This window comes from Hyposmocoma kahamanoa, unplaced genomic scaffold (genome assembly GCF_003589595.1).
Source record: "Hyposmocoma kahamanoa isolate Upper Pololo Valley unplaced genomic scaffold, ASM358959v1 84, whole genome shotgun sequence".
Classification (NCBI taxonomy): Eukaryota; Metazoa; Arthropoda; class Insecta; order Lepidoptera; family Cosmopterigidae; genus Hyposmocoma; species Hyposmocoma kahamanoa.
In genome coordinates, this window is record NW_020654229.1 from 5,699,548 (window position 1) to 5,721,753 (window position 22,206).

At 36.4% G+C, this 22,206-nt stretch overlaps 1 protein-coding gene across 1 annotated transcript in view; it reads left to right on the forward strand.

Annotated features, from left to right (window-relative positions):
• Positions 1–8,841: 8,841 nt before the first annotated feature.
• LOC113234426 (leishmanolysin-like peptidase) overlaps positions 8,842–22,206 on the forward strand; it is a 40,179-nt gene continuing 26,814 nt past the window's right edge. Inside the window, exons 1-2 of the mRNA XM_026469737.1 lie at positions 8,842–9,232; positions 19,092–19,215. Of these exons, the coding sequence (XP_026325522.1) occupies positions 9,194–9,232; positions 19,092–19,215 (163 nt within the window). The 5' untranslated portion in view covers positions 8,842–9,193. The remainder of the gene's footprint in view (positions 9,233–19,091; positions 19,216–22,206) is intronic.

A 22,206-nucleotide genomic window follows, 5' to 3' on the forward strand; every position in this document is an offset into this window, starting at 1 on the left:
ACCCTTGGGGATAGACACAAATCGCTGTGAGAATCATCGGTCTAGAATATGAATCACGACTAGCTAGGGGAATAACATAATTGAAATTACGTACGCAATTTTAAATTATCATGATAAGTGAAAACGCATTGCAACTGACCTATACGACGCTTTACATTAATGTTTGTATAATTTACGATCGACGCGCAATTTACGCTCCATTTGTACGTAAAATAATTACTATTACGCGAAAGCTAGAAATATAACTACAGTAAACATCGCAACTGAAAAAACTCATTTGCATTGCAAAGGACGTTACAGACGCCGTTGTAATCCAACGCTGTTTTTACGCGTTTATGTTTTTTTTTATGTTTTTACGTTGTACATTACGCGTAATTTACCCTTGATTCCCCTGTAGAATAAAATCATTGCTAGGGGTAACCTCATTGACTTACAATTATATGGACGTCGGGTCCGCGCTAAAAAGTGTCTGAACTTATAGGGCATTAAAATCGTATACAGAGCGTCATTCACGCTTTAGTCTTCGTTTGTTCGACTGACAGCGAAGCAAGCAAAATTAGACAGTACTGCGATGACATTACAATTTAAATTCAACGTTTTAGCTTTTTCATATTCCTTTACATGTCACTATGTTTAAATAGGTTGACTTGGGATATTTTTTTCGTGGTTTTTGTATTAGACCCGTCGTCCATTTATTTGTAAGTCAATGGGTAAACTAGAATAAAAGCATAACTAAAATTACGCACTTGACACGCAATGTCGTTGGATCATGACATAATGAAAACTCATTGCAACGGATGTAGGTGACTGGTGCTGTTAAGTTCTATATTTAAACGAGACTAAGAAAACTTGAGTAAAAACACAATTGCTATTAAGCAATATTCATCGATCACGACTATTAAAAACGCAATCTCGCAGGCTCCAGCTAAAAACCTACAACTAACCTATTTTTTTCGGCTATTATTGTATATTTTGCTTATTTCATTTTATTTTGTCCTGTTTTTATTTTATTTGAAATGTTAATTGGGAATAGTTGAATAAATGTCAATTAAAACCTTGGTATTTTTCTTCATTCATTCTTATCACTTCATACTATTCGATACCGTCGGGGATAATGCAGATCCCCGTACCAACCAAACCAAATTTCACAGGATTTAACGTTATTACTTTGTAATTTCAATGGGTTCGACATGCATTTTTTGCACAATAAACACTGTCCCCGACGATACCTCTTTCGATAAATAATATTGAAACCTTACCTTTATGACGTGAAACCGAGCCTATATTTTATCACAAATAACATATCACACAACAATGGTTATTTTAACATCTCCCCGTACACGTTATGTCACCAAAAATGTTGCATAAAAACAGTTTGTATTTACGATTATTATTTTTTATTTTCAGCTGTAATTGTTCGAATATATCTTTCGACTATGAGTTGCTATCTTTGTTTATCTGTGTGTGTATATATCTACATATCTTCCAGCTGATATGATACGGAGATAAAAAGTAGAGTAACTTTAATGTATTTGCGATATAGCAGGCATGTATTAAGCATTGTTGTGTAATTATTATTGCCCCCGTGGTAAGGTGGCCAAGATGCTGGCATCGTCCCCCTTTTGTATTGCTATGCTATACTCCTTCCAACCATTTATTTAACTTTTGACAGCTCGAATTCTAATCAATTAGTGATGTCCTAATATGTTTCCGATTCGATTTTTTTATAACAATCGATTTTATTTATGATGAAGTTTAAATCGTGAATGTGAGCGGTTTCAAAAAAGAATATATTGTCTGATTGGGATCGTGATGTTGCGTTTGACGATTTATGTATTCAAGAATTAACAATTTATGTTAATGAGGAATCAAGCGATAATTCCCGTTCATATAGAAATAGAAATAGATTTCATTTCATTATAATTTATTTCATGTCATTATAATTTACCAGGTACCAAAATTTATCAAACTTGAATAATTTTTGTTATTTAATCTGTTGGCTCGATAAATATCGGAGCTAATGAGCACGTCGCTTCACTAAGATTAAAAAATAAAAGAATCCAGGAAGTATTGCATTTTTTTTCCATGGTTGTACTTAGACTATGGAAACTAAAGGACATGTTATGTTGACATACATAAATCAGACGTTATATGTATGTATATGATGCATTTCGACATCGAAAACATGAACATGTTATTGTCTTTGTTTAACTATTGCGTGCCGTCTTAAGCTAAAAGAGATAGCATTACATTGGTCTGTGTCAAACATACGAATCGAAAATACGTAACGTCGTCTTAAATGCCGACTGTGGCCATTTCGCAATACATGAGGTACATGATACAGTTGTCAAAGTAAAGTTTTATTGAACTATTCGCATGTGCTGTAATAAAATGGACAAAAATATTGACAGTGAGAACAATTAAGTATTAATAAAAATTCGTCGCTGCAGCATTACGGGATGTGGCAATTGAAAAAGCGAAGATCGACCGAATGTAACATTGTATAGGCACGTGTTGTTTTTCTGTCTATAAATCACACAAAAGTCATAATGTCTCATGTAATTAGACATATTTATGTAGTATATTCATAAATCTTGCCAAATTTTGCTTTGGTTTCTTCAGATTGCCTGTTTGTTTGTATATTTTTGATGATTGTTGTTAACGATTATTTTGAGAAAGTGTTTTTCTTGGAAGCGTATGTACGCTTTATTATTTTTAGTGAATTATTTTAATAACAGAATATCGATAATATGTATTATCGATATTCTGTTATTAAAATAATTCGAACTTTACGAAAGGGACGTACTGACAAATAGACTATTTGCGTGGTTAGACATTTTGCAAAGTGGACATTCTACGAATGAGCCTTAATTTCTTGCAATATTGATCATTTGTGACGAAGATACTTCATTACTTATCCATGTATTAATCGCCGAAGGGTCCAAGTCTGCTAATTTTCTGGAAATCATTGGTCATTGTAATTCCTTTGAGACTCCATTGAGATTATATTGCAATTACGATAATATTTGTTATTGTGTTAAAATCTAGTTGCAATGGCAGTTGAGTCTCAAAACAATGTCAGTGGAATTGCGGTGATGTCATTCATTCATTCAATCACTAACGATGTTGCCTTACTAAAACTACATAGGGCGCACTAAAAGTTACCGAAATTGCCTACTTACATAAACAATATTTAAAAAGTAATTGCAATATTTGAGAATGGAACTCTTTGGCTGTAGAATACAGTTTGTTTCATCTGACTGTCACTTGTTTTTTACATTGTGGCGTCATTTTAGAAATTGGTTGTCTACTTCACCATGGGTTTAACTGGTGAAAATTTTCGTAGTATGATTTTCTACGACTTTAAGTGTAATTCAACAGCTCAGCGGAGCTTCGCTCGGCTTCAAACTGCTTTTGGCGATGAAGCACCATGCAAGACGACTATTTATAGCTGATTTGCAGAATTCAAACGCGGTCGTGTGAATCTCAGTGACGAATTTCGTGATGGTCGCCCGTCCACTGCTGTGAACAACAAAAACATTGATGCTGTGCGCCGTATGATCAAAACAGACAGGCACGTGACATACCATGAGATTCGGGCATCTTTAGGCATAGGCATGAGTCAAATACAATCAATACTACACAAACATTTGAATTTGAAAAAGCTGTGCTTCGGTAGACCCTACACGATTTGACTGAGGTTCAAAAAACGGATCGCGTCACTTGGTGCAATGCCATGCTTACCAGATTCAACGAAGGGGCGTCAAATTCGGTGTGGGTCATAGTAACAGGTGTCTAAACTTGGATTTATACTTACGATCCCAAAACAAAGCAGCAATCGACCGTATGGGTCTTCGAAGATGAGCCGAAACCAATCAAAGTGGCGCGTGCAAAAAGCCTATAAGCGGATGATTGCTTCTTCTTTTAATAAAACTGGACGTGTGGCTACTGTTGCTTTGGAGGATCGTTGTACCGTGAATAGTGATTAGCACACGACCATTTCTTTGCCGGAAGTTATTGACAAATTCCGTAGAAATAACCGTAAACGCCGTATCATCTTGCACCACGATAATGCCAGTTCTCACACGACCAGACAGACACATGAATTTTTTAAGGTGAACAACGTTGACCTTATGAGCCATCGCGCGTACAGTCCCGACATAGCATCTTGGGACTTGTATTTATTTCCACAAATTAAGAACCAGTTACGCGGCCAACGATTTTCATCACCTGAAGAGGCTGTCGAAAAGTATGAAATATATGTTTCAGAGATTGTCACGGAGGAGTGGCATAAATGTTTTCAAAATTGGTTCATTCGTATGAAAAAGTGCATTAACGCTAATGGAGAATATTTTGAGAAACACTAAATTCATTTCTGACCGTGTATAGTTTTTTTTTCTTATTCATTCCGGAAACTTATTGTGCGCCTCACGTGTAATGGAAATTCATGAAAATTAGCAATTTAGTCTTCAAATTAAATGAATTTTTTACAAAATTAAAGTCGGATAAGCGCTGAAATTTTGAGTAAAAACGAATCGAAAGTAACGTCAAATAAACTAAGACTGGCCGATGGCGTCATCGGCTCGCCGTTGAAGAGTAGAATACCGAGAAATTGCAATGGTAATGGTAGGCGATAGCTGACAAACCACAAATGGAAAATAACCTTTAGAGTGAATGGACATTTGTCAAATAAACACGAGATTGACCAAGCGTTGAAATATTTTATATTTTTAGTGTGCATGTTCCATCATCGAGCTTAAATTTTTGCATAAATCTTCAATGCTGAAAGTCGTGACCCCGAATGGTTTTCGAGACTTTATGGACGATTTTTTTCCATCTGCTTCTATCTTCAGCCTCTCTCAGGGCAGTTGTTATAGCGAGGCCAGGGAGGACGGTCACTTGGTCACTCCACGTAATCGACCGCGGAGCCTCTTAGTAGCAGTAGAGCTGCTTGTGAAAGAGCTGGTCCAGGGAAGTACTGCCACCTTACTTATTTCTACCGCCAAGCAGTAATGGTCACATTACTGTGTTCCGGTTTTAAAGGGTAAAGGTTCTGGTGAAATTACAGGGTGACGGGCGCAGTGGCGGTGCCCCATGATCTTTATGACTTAAAGCTCTGAGTAACACTGCAACTGTTATTGGCAGGCGTGTGGCTTACCACCAGGCGCTCGACTTGTTCGTCCCCTCACTTGTATTATTAATAATCTCAGTACCAACCGTAAAAAACCGACCTCAATAGTACGTGTAATTACATCTATTTGCCAAGTTTTATTGAAATATCCCCTAGTTCGCCACTATACAGGACTTGACACAGGCGGTATTAAAAATCGGTTCTCACTACTCAAAGTATATTGAGAGAAAAACGCCTTGAATTGGAGAATAGCAAAACCAACTATTAAAATAATTGCTCTTTAAGTAAAATTTAGGCGCTATTTTATAAAAATGAATGTTAATGCATGATCGGCTACCCTTAGAGGTGGATGATTTTCTTCAAAATTAAATGGGACCACTATGGGGGTACCCACTTTCCAACAAAAAAAGAATCATGAAAATCGGTTCACAGATACCGTAGTTATCGCGTAACATACAAACAAAAAAAAAGTCGAATCCAGAACCTTATCCTTTTTTAGAGCCGGTTAAAAAAAACTTTACCCACTACAACCAGTTTGCTTTTTGTCTATTTTGTCTTATTTTATTTGTTTTTTTATACATATTAATTTTGTTTATTACATTGACTTACAATTATATGGACGTCGGGTCCGCGCTAAAAAGTGTCCGAACTTATAGGGCGTTAAAATCGTATACAGAGCGTCATTCACGCTTTAGTCTTCGTTTGTTTGACAGTACTGCGATGACATTACAATTTAAATTCAACGTTTTAGCTTTTTCATATTCCTTTACATGTCACTACGTTTAAATAGGTTGACTTGGGACATTTTTTTCGTGGTTTTTGTATTAGACCCCTCGTCCATTTATTTGTAAGTCAATGGTTTATTATGTCTTTTTATTTTGTTTTGCTTGTCTAAGTGTCAAGTGTCTTTTTTTGTATCTATGTGTTGTGGCGTTGCAATAAATGTCTATTCTATTTTATTACATTATTTTGCAATTATAAAAATATTTGTTATTGTGCTAAAATCTATTTGCAATGGCAGTTGAGTCTCAATAGAATGTCAGTGGAATGGTACTGATGTCATACATTCATTCAATTGCTAATCATAACCGTTGCCTAACTAAACCTACTATAAAATTACTATGCATATCTTTATTTTTATCTCGTTCAATCTGCAATTTAGTCTTCAAATTAAATAAGCATAATATTACTAGACTGCACGGTCGACGCGGCATCAACTTGCCATTGTAGAGGATAATACAAAAAAATTGCAATGACAGTTTAATAGTATCTCGATGGCTAGCCACTGACTACTTTTAGAAGAATACCAAACGTACAAAATCACATTGACCCTCTATCGACACTCAACTGAGATGATTTCAAATTAACAGACCCTGAATACATGCCTGCACTTTTACCAATGCATTAAAATTGTTCTTATCTATTCAGATACGTACTTTCGAGAATTTCGACAATGCCAATGATGTCGATTACCTATCACAATTAAAATAAGTATTTGTATCTAAATACGTCGAATGTGCTGAGCACGAGTCTCAATGGAGAGTTTATGTGTTAATGCAGGCACATATTATTCAGTAGTTAATTAGTAAGATACGAAAATACCAAGCTAAGTCCAAACTCATGGTACCACGATTTCGCTTAACCAACGTAAACGATTATTTTATTGAGAACTGTATATGTTTTTACAATAAGATTCCGGAGCATATATAAAAATTATCATTTCCTACGTTTAAAACTACAATAATAATATTCAATTCAATCAAAAGATTGAAAAGTCATATTACAAAATTGAAGACTACGTGTTAGATAAAGATGAATAGAAAGATGACATGGCTCTAGATTCCACACAAATTTGATTCAAAGTCATTGACTTACAATTATATGGACGTCGGGTCCGCGCTAAAAAGTGTCCGAACTTATAGGGCGTTAAAATCGTATACAGAGCGTCATTCACGCTTCAGTCTTCGTTTGTTCGACTGACAGCGAAGCAAGCAAAATTAGACAGTACTGCGATGACATTACAATTTAAATTCAACGTTTTAGCTTTTTCATATTCCTTTACATGTCACTACGTTTAAACAGGTTTTCTTGGGACATTTTTTCGTGGTTTTTGTATTAGACCCGTCGTCCATTTATTTGTAAGTCAATGTTCAAAGTGTATTCCATTTAAGTTTATTTGAAAAGAGCAATCCCTAGAGTTTCTTGCTCGTTCTTCTCAGGGGAGTCTGCGTAGTGAACGAGCAGTATTTTAAATGTGACGTTTTCAACTGTAAATTTATTTTAGCTGTGGAATAAATGATTATTTGACTTTGACTTGACTTTAACCTACGCTATAATAGCCTACTAACTAACTAGTTACATCAGGCGGTAGCTACGAGGTAAAAGGAACCTAAGCACGAGCTCAGAGAGGTGAAAATAACGTTGCCCGCAGTATGTGTACTGCGCAATACGGTGCGCAACTGAATGCTCTTGGATTGTACAAGAATTGTAATGTAAATGAAAGACTTGTCTGAGACTTTGAAATCACAATTTTTTTATTTGGTATAACTAATTATAATAAAATGTAGATATATATTTTTCTTTCTCTAAATTCTCTGATGTTGTATTATATTCGGAATAGCGTAAATAATTTTAATAAATAGGCAATTCTAATATAAAAATGAACAATAATAACGAAACGTGGCGTACGACCATCAGATGTGCGTGCAACACCTTCTGAGCGTTTGCACTGCCGGCGATACACTCAGCAGTCGGCACGTAAGGCAGGCGCGTAACCCGAGCGATGGCCGGAGCCGTGGTCCTGGGAAGTACTGCCACCTTAACTATTTCTGTCGCCACGCAGTGCGAGCATTAATGCTCTACGGTTCTTAAGGGTAGAGGTGCTGGTGAAAGTACAGGCACATGGGACTTATCAATTTTATGTCCGCGAGGGTGACAGGCAGTGGCAGTGCCGCACAGGCCTTTGCAATTTAAAGCTCTTGAGCTCTTGTGTATGGACAGTGATTTGATGTTATAAAAAAAAAGAATGTAACCCTATAATATGTATACAGCATTATTACGCAAAAAACATGCAAAAACATATTGCAATAGTCTAACGGAAATAAAGACTAATGACACAAATAAAATTAAAAAAAATAAAATAAAATTTATTTGACAGAAAATGTTTACAATTTCATATTTACCACAGTCCCCATACTATTTAACGAGACAACATGCTTAAGACTTCTAGAAAAACTTTTAAGTTGCATAACGGCTTCCGCATACGTCTAAAGTCTGCAAAAGTTATAAAAAATGGTAATAGCGAACCCAAATATCGCCTCTGCCTTTGTACGTACTAGGTAACCTGTTAGCCATTTACACTTAAAGTACCGGCACGCTAAAATGACCGTTTTGACTTGTCCGGGCATCAACTTTCGTATTAATTCATAACAAACGTTGTAGGACCTAATTGATGTACTTTGTTTTCAATAGTGATGTGCAGTAAAATCTATGGAATGTATAGTTTTACAACACAACTCGGCATTTGTTGTTCGAAATAAATGAAATCTAATACGATCGTCACTCATAGGATCGCTGGCCAGCACAACTTCTACCTCCGGCAAACTCGCGTCAAAACTCAATGCAAAACAAAGCAGTTTCGAATTGACGATATATTAAGTAAACATTTTTATTTTCGTTACATGAAACTTTTGAATCAGCTACCCCTTGCAATACTAGTTATAAATCTAAAAACTTATAGATGTGACTCGCATTTGATTATATATTTTCTTGTCCTTATCCGAAGCTCTGTAATAGGGGCATAATAATAGTGCAAACTTGCAAAATTCAACGTCCATAGTACAATTCTCGGAAAACGTTTGAATGCCCAAGCCGCATTAGGCCAGCTTGGTGATCCATGTCCAGCAGTAGGAAGTATAAATCAGTTGATGGTGATGATGATCAAGACAGTAACTATACTGAGTTATATAAATAATTGTTTTTATTTTTAGGAAATGTCCTACGCGACAAGTTTTCGTCCGCGACGGCCGGTCGCACTGCATTGGCCATTGCAATGTTGATACCATGTGTGGAGAGGTCAGGGTACCGGAGCACCATTTGAACGTAAGTATTATTATAACTATGAAAGTAAAAATAATAACGCACACAATATACTACATAATAACGTCACAATAACGACACATTACATTACGTACATCTTGTACTTGTTGGGAGAAAAATAAATTATTTTATTATTATATTATATTATATTATTATTACATACATAGACAGCCACAAATTACACCCATAGGCATTGACTTACAAATAAATGGACGACGGGTCTAATACAAAAACCACGAAAAAAATGTCCCAAGTCAACCTATTCGAAATTTAAATTGTAATGTCATCGCAGAGTCGCGCTGTCAGTCGAACAAATGAAGACTAAAGCGGAATTTGGCGCTCTGTATACGATTTTAGCGCCTTACAAGTGCGGACACTTTTTAGCGCGGACCCGACGTCCATATAATTGTAAGTCAATGCCCATAGGTCAACCACAGTGGGAAAACGGTTGTAACTACAGATTTCGTGCTTCGAGAGTAGTGCTCCTGATCGCACTGAGTTGAAGACTTGTGCAAGGTCGCTTTTCGCAATAAAAAGAGTGCACCAGTGGCGGTAGCATGGCAGAATATGTGCGAAAAACTCCCCGTGACTATATTTAATTCAGTTGATAAATATAAGTTTGCTTGTTTGGTAATGAACTATTGTTATACATTTTGAAGAACAAGAACAACGATATGAAATTGCGTATATAGCTATCTTTGTCGTTTAATCATTGCCACGAAAACCATGAAACAAAAATGTCATTTCATCTCGTTTGTTGCGCTCAATTTTTACATTGATAAAATTACTATCCAAATGTTTTAAAATCAGATGTGATATTGCAGCCATGCTAGGCACTGTGTTAATCTTTTGCAGTTATTTGTCGCGCGCGCACGCGATGACATAACAATGTGCCGTCACGGTGCTCGCTATGTTCGCTATTGTGATAAAATTTTAAAATTTAAAGTTTATCACTCGAATTTGACAACTAAATGTCGATATAATAGCTTTACAGATGCAGCATACTACGGGGGCAGACTATCACTCGAAAACTATATAAAATCGGATAAGTGGATGGTGGAGATATGTTTCGAGTTCTTGGGTTTTCTCGGTGCAACATATATTTTTTGATCGCAATGCAACATATTAAAAAAAAAACAACGTTTCGTGCTCGTTCCAGATCTCACCTGCATAGAGCCCGAACGTTGGTTTGCTTGAAAAAACATATCAACGCGATTTTGATCTTAAAAAATAGTTTCTTTTCCAAAGCAGAGATATTTCTGCAACCCTCAATAATGAGAACGACGAAAAAGGCAGAAATAATATACTGAGACGTCGTTTAAAGAGAAAGACAGCAATCATTCAATAGCCGTTGAGATACTATTACTTAATTAATTTTTAAAGAAACCGACCTTAAAAGTTAGTGGAATTACTTTACTTAATTACTTTTACTTATTAAAATGCGCGAAACCGGATTTGTCCCCTAGTTTGTCACCTTAGAGGTGAAATATTTTCTTCAAATTTAAACAGGACTAATACTGACGTACCCTCTTTCCAACAAAACAAGAATTATCAAAATCGGTTCACAAATTAATCGCGTACCACACATACAAAACACTGTCCAATTGAGAACCTTCTCCTTTTTTAAAGCTGGTTAATTAAATTAAAATTTCATGAACAGGCTATGGTTTTGGAGATGAAGCCGCCCGTTGCCGAGATTGCGTATGCTTCGCTACAGAATATGCAGGTAGCATCACATACCCTGATGTTGCTACTATGAAGCTTTTACGTTTGCTCTTGGATTTACGCTTATGGCCTGCTATTTCTGGAGCAATATTAAAAGCGTTTACTATTGGAGAAACTGCTTCAAAATTATGATCGTTTGCTGTTTCCAAATCTTTGGCAGCTTGGAGATTTATATCCTCGGGATCTTCATTAGACTCGTCCATAGCGATATCCATCGGGGCATCCACAGGAATATACATAGGCATATCCTTAGGATAATTATCCATATATTCATTAAATGCTTTTTGTGCGTGCCTATCGTCTTTCTCTGATCTGTATGTGGATTTATTTTTTTCATAATATTTGGGAGTATAATTATGCTGCATCGAATCGCTATAATATTGTCTCGATGTAGATTTTTCATTTATTCTCATTTCTCTATTCTTTTTATCGTTATTTTTATTATTATAAAGTGTATTTGAAGATGGGAAATCTGTTAGTTTATTGTTATTAGTACCATTGTCATTTCGACTTACAAGGTGGAACAATAATTCGTTATCATCGAAATTCACTTCCTTATTTATCCTCTTTCTAGGTCGATATTGAGTAGTTTTGGCTTGACTGTGTCTCTCCTCTTTTCTTAGCCTCTCCTTTTTTTTCCAACGTTTCTGTTGCCTTGTTGTTGTTTTATCTACGGGTAGCTCAAAATTTTCCTTCGATGCTTCCTTCAAGTCCTCGTGTTTAGGATTTCTTTTGATATAGTCGTATACATCAGGATCTTTCGTTTTCTTATACTGTATCAAAGATTCACTATAAATAGTGACTGTATCCGATTTGTCTTCAACGAACTCAATTGTAACCGGAGTTTTTTGTGTACTATGAGTTTGTTGTATATAACGATCAGATTCTTTTTTATTTTCTTGTTTTTGTCTTGCAATTTTCGAAAGTGGATCTAATTCATTTTCAGACACACTTTGTATCCCGCTAACGTTTTGTTCATTTTCAGCAGATACGTTAGGAATAGCAGTCTGGCCGCTAGCTTTGACAATGAATTGGGCTATTTGTTCAGCTAACGGCTCTGAAACAAATTTTCTTGCGATTTTCTTGACGTCTTCTACATTTGCTGTCAGGAGAACGAATGCCTGCGTGTAGTGAGCAAATAAGAGAAGTAGGAGAGCTGAAATTTAAAGAAATAACAGTATAGTAGATGCTACGGTGGTGATAGCAAGATTTGCTTGTTTTTATTTTGAGACCAAGTAACGGGATGAAAAAGTCGTGCGCTTGGCGATATGCCTATCCAGGACAGTTTCAGTGCCACTCAGAGCTTTAAATTGCAAAGATCTGAGAGGCATTGCCACTACTTTACAGTGTTGATTAACCGTGAACATCGAGTATAACCAAAAATAGAGACGAAATGTAATTTAATTAGTTTGAAAACTATTCTGCCAGATCATTACAGTAACAACTGCGCTGCGATTGGCCAGCCCGAATTCGAAGCAATTGATGTGTGTCGTTAATTGTTTCACTTCAAATCGACCAGGTTAACTTGAGCTTTGGTGTAATGGACGAAAATTGAAAAATTACGTATTTAGTTACCGATGAAATGTGATTCCGTTTGTTTTTAACCGATTTCAAAAAATGGAGGAGGTTCTCAATTCGATTGTATGTTTTTTTTGTGTGTTACACGATAACTCCTCCATTTGTGGACCGATTTTGATGATTCTTTTTTTGTTGGAAAGAGGGTACCTATAGTATACCTATAGTGGTCCCATTTAATTTTGAACAAAATCATGTACCTCTAAGGGTGGCTGTTCACGCATGAAGATTTTTTTTTATAAATAACGCCTAAATTTTATTAAAAGGAGCAATTATTTGTCGTGTTAATGGTTGATTTTTCTATTCACCAATTCAAGACGTTTTTCTCTCTCAATATACTTTAAGTAGTGAGAACCGATTTTTATTATCTCCTGTGTCAAGTCCTGTATAGATTTCTATACCAAGTTGGTAATTATATATAATTCCACGTACTTTTGAGGTCGATTTTTTTAGTACTTTGTACTGAGATTATGTAATTAGATGTTTTGTTGCTTTTCCCACACAATCGAACGGAACAGCCCTCCACAGATAGATATATTATCTTTATTATCATAAATACAGAATATTTTTGGAATACATGGAGTACACACAGGCCGGTTGTTGGCGCTGTACTATTTCAGCTTTCTAATTTGTGATTTCAGTGCAAACGAGAGTTGATATTTAAAGTGACATAAGGCCCATTTGCCTGATGAGTTGCCAGGGATAGATGGCCCTTATTTCGTCTCTATTTCTGGTTATATACTCGATGACCGTGTAGGATCTTGAGGAAACCTGTATTTCGTAGATTCTTTGAAGACATGGGAAGTCTCCACTCATATTGAACTTGGAATAATGTATGTGACGTCAGACGTACCCTGGACAACAATAGGCAAGTAGTACGTTGTTCTTATAATAATATTATTGGCAAATCCTTTCGCCAAAATGGCAAACATATCCCATGCTCAGTTCAGTATGGCAAATACTTGTAGCGTGATCACCGTGGCCAAGTTCTGGGCTGCGATGGCGATGGTACGGTTTTTTTTCAACTCGAGTTGAAGTGGCTGCTAACTCGAGTTAACTCGACTCGGTGTCTGACAGAGTACCCGCGACTCGCGAGTAGAACTCGAACCGACGATTCACCGAGTTGGGCACGACCGGCGTGCCAACCGCGACTCGAGCATGCTCTAAAGGTCGCCGAACCGACCGAATGAGAAGGAATAGCCACTGCGTATTGCGCTTTATTAATGAAATAATCGGCTCGGCGGGGCGGGTACCGTTAGCTCGAGTTTTCGAGACTCGTTGTGGGAGTAACTCGAGTTAATCGAGTTAGATAACTCGACTCGCCCATCGCTAGGCTGTTTTGAATAGTGTATGCCACCAATACGATACTAAGAAGTGATGGCTTATCAAACTCATGCCCATTTGTGGGACTGTTAGAGAACTGTTACACTTACCTGAAACTGTTATTTTAGAACGAAACATGTTTCTCTGACTATTTTTATCGCATTGAGTGTATGAAATAAAACGAATAAATAATAATTTCAATATTTATGTAGTTTGGTTTCCGCAAATATATGCTTTTATACAGGTGGCTTTTTAGTTACCTCCGAATTCTAACATTAATTTTCTTTGGTAAATATTAACTGATCCTTTTTTTCTTTTCAAAGTCAAAGAATCGGTTATTCCGTAGGTAAAACAAATTTACACTTGGAAATGGCATTTTTTGTTCTACTGGTTGTTCACTGTGCCGACTTTCCTGAGTAGAACGAGCAAGAAACTCTAGGGCATAGGTTCCCAAACTTCTTGACTCACATAGGCAAGAAAAAAAAAATTCAAAACGATTGTTTTTATTAACTTTTACACTACATATATACGTCGTTTTGAAATGAAACTATTAACGACACCCGTCAATTGTTTCGAATTCGGGCTGGCCAATCTGAGCGCAGTTGTCATCGTAATGATTTGGCAGAATAGTTTTCAAACGAATTAAATATCTCGTCTCTATTTCTGGTTATATACTCGATGGCTAGTTCTGACCAAAACTGTTCTTGCTCATAAATATGAAATTATTTTGTCTCTTTTATTTTTAAATATATTTGGCAAGTAGGAAATTGCTTAGAAGTCTGTGATAAACGTTAACCTATACATAAATTATAATGATCTTTTACGGGCAGTAAGTAGGTTTCCGTCGATTATAAAAAAAAAACTTTTGAGTTAGTACACTATTGTAACAGTGTGATATGTTAATGACTCAATAAAAATACGTCGATTACGTTTGCTATGATTATATTAATCAGATTAGGTAGATTAGGAAAAATTTTTGTTTTTTTTTATGATGTCAAGAGACGGGACGAATAAGTGCCTATTCCAGAGCTTTAAATTGCAAAGATTTCAGGGGCAATGCTACCTGCGCCTGTCACTGTGAGACATAGGTTGACAAGTCCCGTGCGCCTGTAATTTCACTAGTACCCTTATCCTTCAAAACCGGAACGCAGTAATGCTCACATTACTGCATGTCGGCAGAAATAGGTAAGATGGCAGTATTTCCCTGGACGAACTCCTTCAAAAAGACCTCTACTTCTACTGCTGTGAACGGTGACTATTAAAAAACCCTCCTGTATAAAACATTTCACAAACGCTATAAATAAAATTTTACTATTATACAAACAGTTTGCATAATAATATATAATCTCGTAATTCAACTCCATAAACTTTTTTCACTTGTTTACTGTTTTAGAATAAAGAGGTTTACCACGACCATTGCAAATAGAAGTCTAACCTCATGAGATATAGGTGTGACAGGATATGTAATGTATAATATGAATGATAACTTAGGCAATTCTTTTTTATATGTTACCAAATGACGGGACGAACAAATCTTGGGCCTTGTAGTAAGCGACACGCCTGTTCATAACTGTCTGTACTGGTATAGATTTTGTCATATTTCTACAAATTTCAAACAATTTTAGAGATATCTTCAACGTTTGTAATTTCTTTATTTTTTTAATTGTTTAGATTATTTTTGTGATGAACGAGTTTAACTTTACTTAATTTTTTAACATTTTCATATATTTTCATATTGTTTTGATTATTTCATAATATTATTCATTCATAATTCATCAGTTAATTATCCTATTTCATATATCGTATCTACTCTCTCCACACCATCATCCACATTCGCTCTATAAAGAACAATGCTCATACAGTCCTGGACCACCTAAAAAAAAGTTGATGACCATAATTCGCAGATACAGGGTTTATTTTTGTATTTCCTTACAGTTTCCAATTATACTGTAATTACATATTTTTCACTGAAAAGTTGATTTAGGCATTTTTTTTTATTGAGGTATGCTAACAATGGATATTAATGTTCCTTTGTACTAAGGGTTAAATATTATAACAAGGTAAATAAAGTTGGGCAGGAATGACATTTGACAAATTCGAACAGCGCTCTTACAACTGAGCTATGGAACAAACCATTTTTCTTTCTGCTTGTTGCAGATTTTTGTTTTTGATTTATATTCAAATTCGTCAACATAGGTTACAGTAGATACGTTGAAATACATGGTGATAAATAAATGTATGGTGATCCTCAATGCTGCGCCTTAAGGCATATAAACTAAATAAGTAAATGAGTATAAGGAACATAAGAATTATATACAATTTATAAAGTTCTTAACTAATATGTGTGACACCACTAATTATATTCAATACGTTGTCAATGTACAAATAAATATTATGATTCTACAAATTAAAAAGATTTTGATTAAAATAACAATTAAAAATAACAAATTACATAATAGGATCCAAATACTCATAAATAGTGTAAAATGTTTCATTAACAAGGTATTCAAATTAATTTCTTTTGAATTTTTAACGACTTTTTTGGCATAGCGCCGTCAGTGACGTCGAAACCGCTAGATTGGTTTACTTCAGCTACTTTCACAGTCTAATGACATACGGCATTTTGCTTTGGGGTAATGCCGCCGATATCAACAGAATCTTTGTCCTGCAGAAACGTGCAGTTAGGGCAATTTACAATCTGGGCCCCAAAGTATCTTTGAGAGATAAGTTTAAGGAAATTAACATTCTTACACTAGCCTCACAGTACATTTATGAGAATGTAATTTATGTTAAAAGGAATAGTAATTTATTTATGAAAAATAGTGAAAAACAGACATAACATTAATACGAGGAATAGAAATAAACTAGCTTTTCTTGATAGTCGTCTTCACAAAGTCAAAAAATCATTTAAGGGGCAATGTATACGCTTCTATAACAAGATTCCGGTTGATATACAAAATTTGCCTTACACGAGGTTTAAAACTATGTGAAACAAAAACTTTATACTAAAGGTTATTATACAACTTCTGCTTACTTGGATGACAAAAATCCGTGGTAGTAACCCGTTTAGCTCATGGAGGTAGTCTCGATCTCTGATGTTTCAAATAATAATAAAAAAATATTGTAAATGTTATTTACAAAGAGCAACCCCTAGAGTTTCTTGCTCATTCTTCTCAGGGGAATCTGCCTTACGAATGAGCGGTAGAGTTTAATATTGTGACGATTTCAAGTGTAATAATGCTTACCTATGACTAAAGATTATTTTGAATTTGAATTTGAATTTGAGTGACAAATCTTGTAAGAATCATTGACTGGTTCGAACACACGGGTTCTGGCTTCGGATCCACCCGGATCGAAGGAATTGTGTAAACTTAGCGTTTTTTTATAATACGACGTGGCGGAACGAACAAGTCGTGGGTGAGCTTTAAATCGCAAAGATCTGAGGGGCATTACCACTGCGCCCGTCACCTTGAGACATAAGTTGACAAGTCCCATGTGCCTGTAATTTCATGCTGGTTAATCATGCGGTGTTCATGCTCTTATCCTTCTAAACCGTAACGCAGTTATGCTCCCATTACTGCTTGGCGGCAGACATAGGTAAGGTAGGCAGTACGTCTAACGACGGATTCTTTCACAAAGAGCTCTACTGCTACCAAACTAAATACGATATGGTAGTTGTTGGAAATTCCAAGCCCACACGAGGTTTCTCCAGAAGACCCGCGACCTGTTTTACATAGAGTACTACTAGATAGTACTTTACGCCATTGACATAAATAACATAAACCCTTTTGGGTTTTACCGTACGTCGTCTTATCGTATCACAACTCTTAAATAAAATAGTGATTCCTATGTTAATTAAATTTTTATTTAATTGATATTCAATTATTTTTTGTGAAATTACTCCACTAGTTTGTTATAATTATTAATAGAAAGATCGAACTAAAAAAATTGTCGTACAAAGACATGACGCAAGCACATAGAGAAATTCGTGAGGTCCGTTGGTTCGTTCCGTGGCTTAGTTGATATAGCGTCTGGCACGGTATGCAAGAAGACGTCGGTTCGAATCCGACCGGATCAAAGGAATTTTTTCTGAGTGTTTTTTTCTGAGTGATTCCAATTTTGTTAAGAGTTATTTTACATTCACAAGGAAGCTCTACTGCTAGAGAAGAGCGTTCGATCCTTGCATTAATATTTTTTTTATCGCTCACACTCACCATAGCCTCGCACTAGGGAACCCCTGTGTCGCGGGTGCCATGGACTCACGAGAGAAATAAATGTAAGCCATGCGAATTTATTTATTTATTATTTATTTCTCCCGGCCCGGCAATCGAATCTGAGACGTCTGCGTGGCAGTCCGGCATGGTAACCGTTCGGCCACAGAGGCAGTTTGAATCTAAGTGATTAACCACAAGCTTATTTGTTTTGTTATTTAACGACGTCCTGATACAGTTGTCATTCTGATAGTAAATAAAGATAGGAAATGAAACTATTTTTCCGGATTTAAATCGCGTATATTTGTTTTTTTCTACGTTTCGGGTCCTTTACAGGGGGTCTACTCTCGATCTCCGTCCGACATCCGTCCGAAACAATTACTGTCAAATAAGTAATATTCGACAAAATGAAAAGACAAGTATTAAGTGTGAAGCTTCATTCGCATCACGCGTCTTTTCATTTGGTCAAGTATTGTTTATTTGGCAGTAATTGTTTCGGACGGAGATGAAAAGTAAACCCCCAGGTCCCATGGTCACGATTGATTGAGGTGGTACAGTCATCAACCAGTCATGTCTAATATTAATGCAAACCACCCTATTTTTTCACTATCGTTACAAAAGTTATTAATTAAATACCTTATTTTTAATTTAACAAAAAAAAACATTCCAATTTACGCTACATTATGTTTTAAAAATTATTTTATTTTAACAATATGATTTTTTGTTAAGTTAAATTTATTATTAATTAATAAGTACTGCAGTCTTATGTCTGTTAGTGATTTTTCATCAAAGGAAATACTGGATCCCAAACTGGTGGTACGGAGAAACCGTCTTCCCTGTAGAAATTAGGATGTTTTTTTTTATTTCAACAGCCTCTCGCAGCATCCTGGGTAGATAACGGACTTCTTTTGCAAGGACCTGGGGTTTGTCAAACTTCATTGAACGTGTAGGTTTATCCATGCCACCCTGGAAGTCAGAAGACTTGTTTATGCGACTTGATTATTTATTGCATTTTTTTCTAATTTCAGCCATGCTACGTGTGCAATAGTACGGGACACGGCTGCCGCGCTTTACCCCGAGTGCATTCGAAACCGGATCATCCCATAGACATAGACGGCAACTTGTTGAGCGATGGCACTGACGCTCCATCAGGTAACTTATCAACACTAATGACAGCCTGTCTCGTCCCAAGTCTGCAAATTTCAAATAATCTCAGTCGTGTACCGATTGATTGTCAATAGCAGGATATTGTACGTTTGGTATTCAGCTAAAAGTTAAGAATTGTAGCTTGTCAGTGTCTAGCCATCGAGCTACCACTCAACTGCCATTGCAATTTTTTGGTATTCTGCTCTTCAATGGCGAATCGATTCATTATTTGACATTCAAAAAATACATTTAATTTGACGACTAAATTGCTGATTAAACGGAAAAAAATAAGATATGCGCATTGACTTACAAATAAATGGACGACGGGTCTAATACAAAAACCACGAAAAAAATGTCCCAAGTCAACCTATTCGAAATTTAAATTGTAATGTATCGTAGTATCGCGTTGTCAGTCGAACAAATGAAGACTAAAGCGGAGTTTGGCGCTCTGTATACGATTTTAGCGCCTTACAAGTGCGGACACTTTTTAGGGCGGACCCGACGTCCATATAATTGTAAGTCAATGGATATGCGTGTTAATTTCCAAAGTAGTTTTAGTAACAGTAGAGCTCCGTGTGAAAGAGTTCGTCTAGGACAAAGTACTGTCACCTTATCTATTTCTGCCGCCGAGCAGTAATGCGAGCATTCGATTTTAAAGGGTAAAGGTGCTGGTGAAACGTCGAGTATATATATCCGGAAATAGAGACGAAATAAGGGCCATCCATCCCTGGCAACTCACCAGGAAAATGGGCCTTATATCATTTTAAAATATCATCTCTCGTTTGCGCTGAAATCACAAATTAGAAAACTGAAATAGTACAGCGCCAACAACTGACCTGTGTGTACGTCTCCGTATATTTATTGTAATAAAGGTAATATCTCTAACAATGAGGGCTGTTCCATTTGGTGGTAAAAACAGCAAAATATCTAATTACAAAACAAACGGAATCGTCAAAAATTTCGTCCATTATAGCAAAGCTCACGTCACGGTCGTATTGAAGTGAAACAATTGATGACACCCGTCAATTGTTTCGAATTCGGGCTGGCCAATCGGAGCGCAGTTGTCTTAGTCATGATTTGGCAGAATAGTTTTCAAAGAAATGAAATAACATTTCGTCTCTATTTCTGGTTATAAACTCGATGTGGTGAAATTACAGGCACATGGCTTTTGTCCACCTAACTTATTGATTAATTTAATGTCCGCTGTCTTTCTTTACGCCGGTTTGCACTGGCCCTTACTCAGTTCCGACAAAGATATCAGATATGGCAGGAGTGAAACGATATGTGTCTGAGACACCATTATCGCTAAAGGTGACCCCGATGATATCGCATTTGCCAGAGTTGAATTTAAATCTCAAGTGTCTAATTGACAAGCTCTTGTCCTTGTACATTGGCGTATTTTGTTTTATCATTGTGATTTTTTGATAGATGGTAGCTCCACAGAACAATAAATGCAGTAGAAGTGGTTAGTTAGCATCACACGCGTGCCAACAGTAGGTCTAATGAGGGCAACTTGGAATCAGTCCGCCATTTTCGCTTTGTGCGGTATGGTTGTGTCCAGTTCAGCTACTGGCCGCAAGATGGCAGCACGTTGAATAAAATTTCAATATAAAATCAGAAAGTCGTAACTTGCAATAAAGGTTTAAATTATATTAACAGTCAGGTATTTGTGACGTCATTTTAAATTAGAGACTTCGACCAATCACTGTCAAAATTTCATAGTGTTTATCATTTGTTTTGCGTTTTGACGACATCGGTTCTGATAGTAGGTTCACCTAGGCTTAAGGCATTTCCACTATTTTAATTCTATTTATTTATTTATTTATTTAATCAATATTGCGAGTGGGCTCACAGAGCGTATCCAAAACACCCACAAGCTTAGGCAACATTACAAATTATTGATAAAGAATTGCGATACAATTAAAATAAAATAAAATTATAGATACAATTTAACTTACAAATGTCAAAACCTTAACCTACTTAGTATCTAATTTCCTACACGTAAAAAGTCATTATTTAAAAATATGTTCGCGTTCCTAAGAATTTGTCCAAAGGAATCAGCAAATAAGTCCATGTCATAGTGGTCAGCGAGCATATCTCCGATGAGCGTGAGTGCCCGCGCGGAGGGCGCATGCGCAGCGCGAACGGTGCGCACTGCCGGCCGCTGCAGCAAGCGCAGCCGCCTACGCGGCGTCACTATCCCAGCCTCATCCCAACTAATGCGAGAGGGCACCTGAATGCTAAATTTCTCGAGAATATCTGGACTATCGATTTTATTATGAACGATTGATAGGTAGTGTAGTACTAGCATCCATTTTCGCCTAAATGCAAGTGTTTCTAAATCGACCATAGCAGTTACAAATAAGGAGGGGTAGAGAAACGGATAGTACCCATAAGTTCTCTTATATAACCATCGAGCAAATTTACGTTGAAGCCTTTCCACCATAAGGTTATATTTATTTTCATGAGGATCCCAAATGATAGCGCACTGTTCGAGTTTACTGCGTACATACGCATTATACAAAACCTTTGCTACTCTACTGTTCTGGAATTGTGAAGCAATTCTCATAATAAAACCCAAGGTTTTGCTAGCTTTCTTGCACATTTCAGTCACGTGAGTATGAAAATCCAGTTTGTCATCTAATATTAAACCTAGGTCGCGAATGTTATTAACTCTATCCATAGGAGCGTCATTTAAACTATATCTAGTAAAAAGGGGTGATCGTTTACGCGTAAAAGTTATCACTTTGCACTTATTTTCATTTAGTGGCAATCTATTGACTCGACTCCATTCGGACTCCATATGTATAGCTCCATACAAATGTAGCAGTGCGGCTTGTATGTGTGCACTTTCGTCGACGTCATTTTCTCGACGCACACATTCGCATTATCTCGCGCGTCTATCAATTCAGCACTACCCTGGACGAACTCTTTCACAAGGAGCTACTAAAAGTAAAGAACCAAAATAATAAATAATGTCCGCCGATGGTTTTCTCC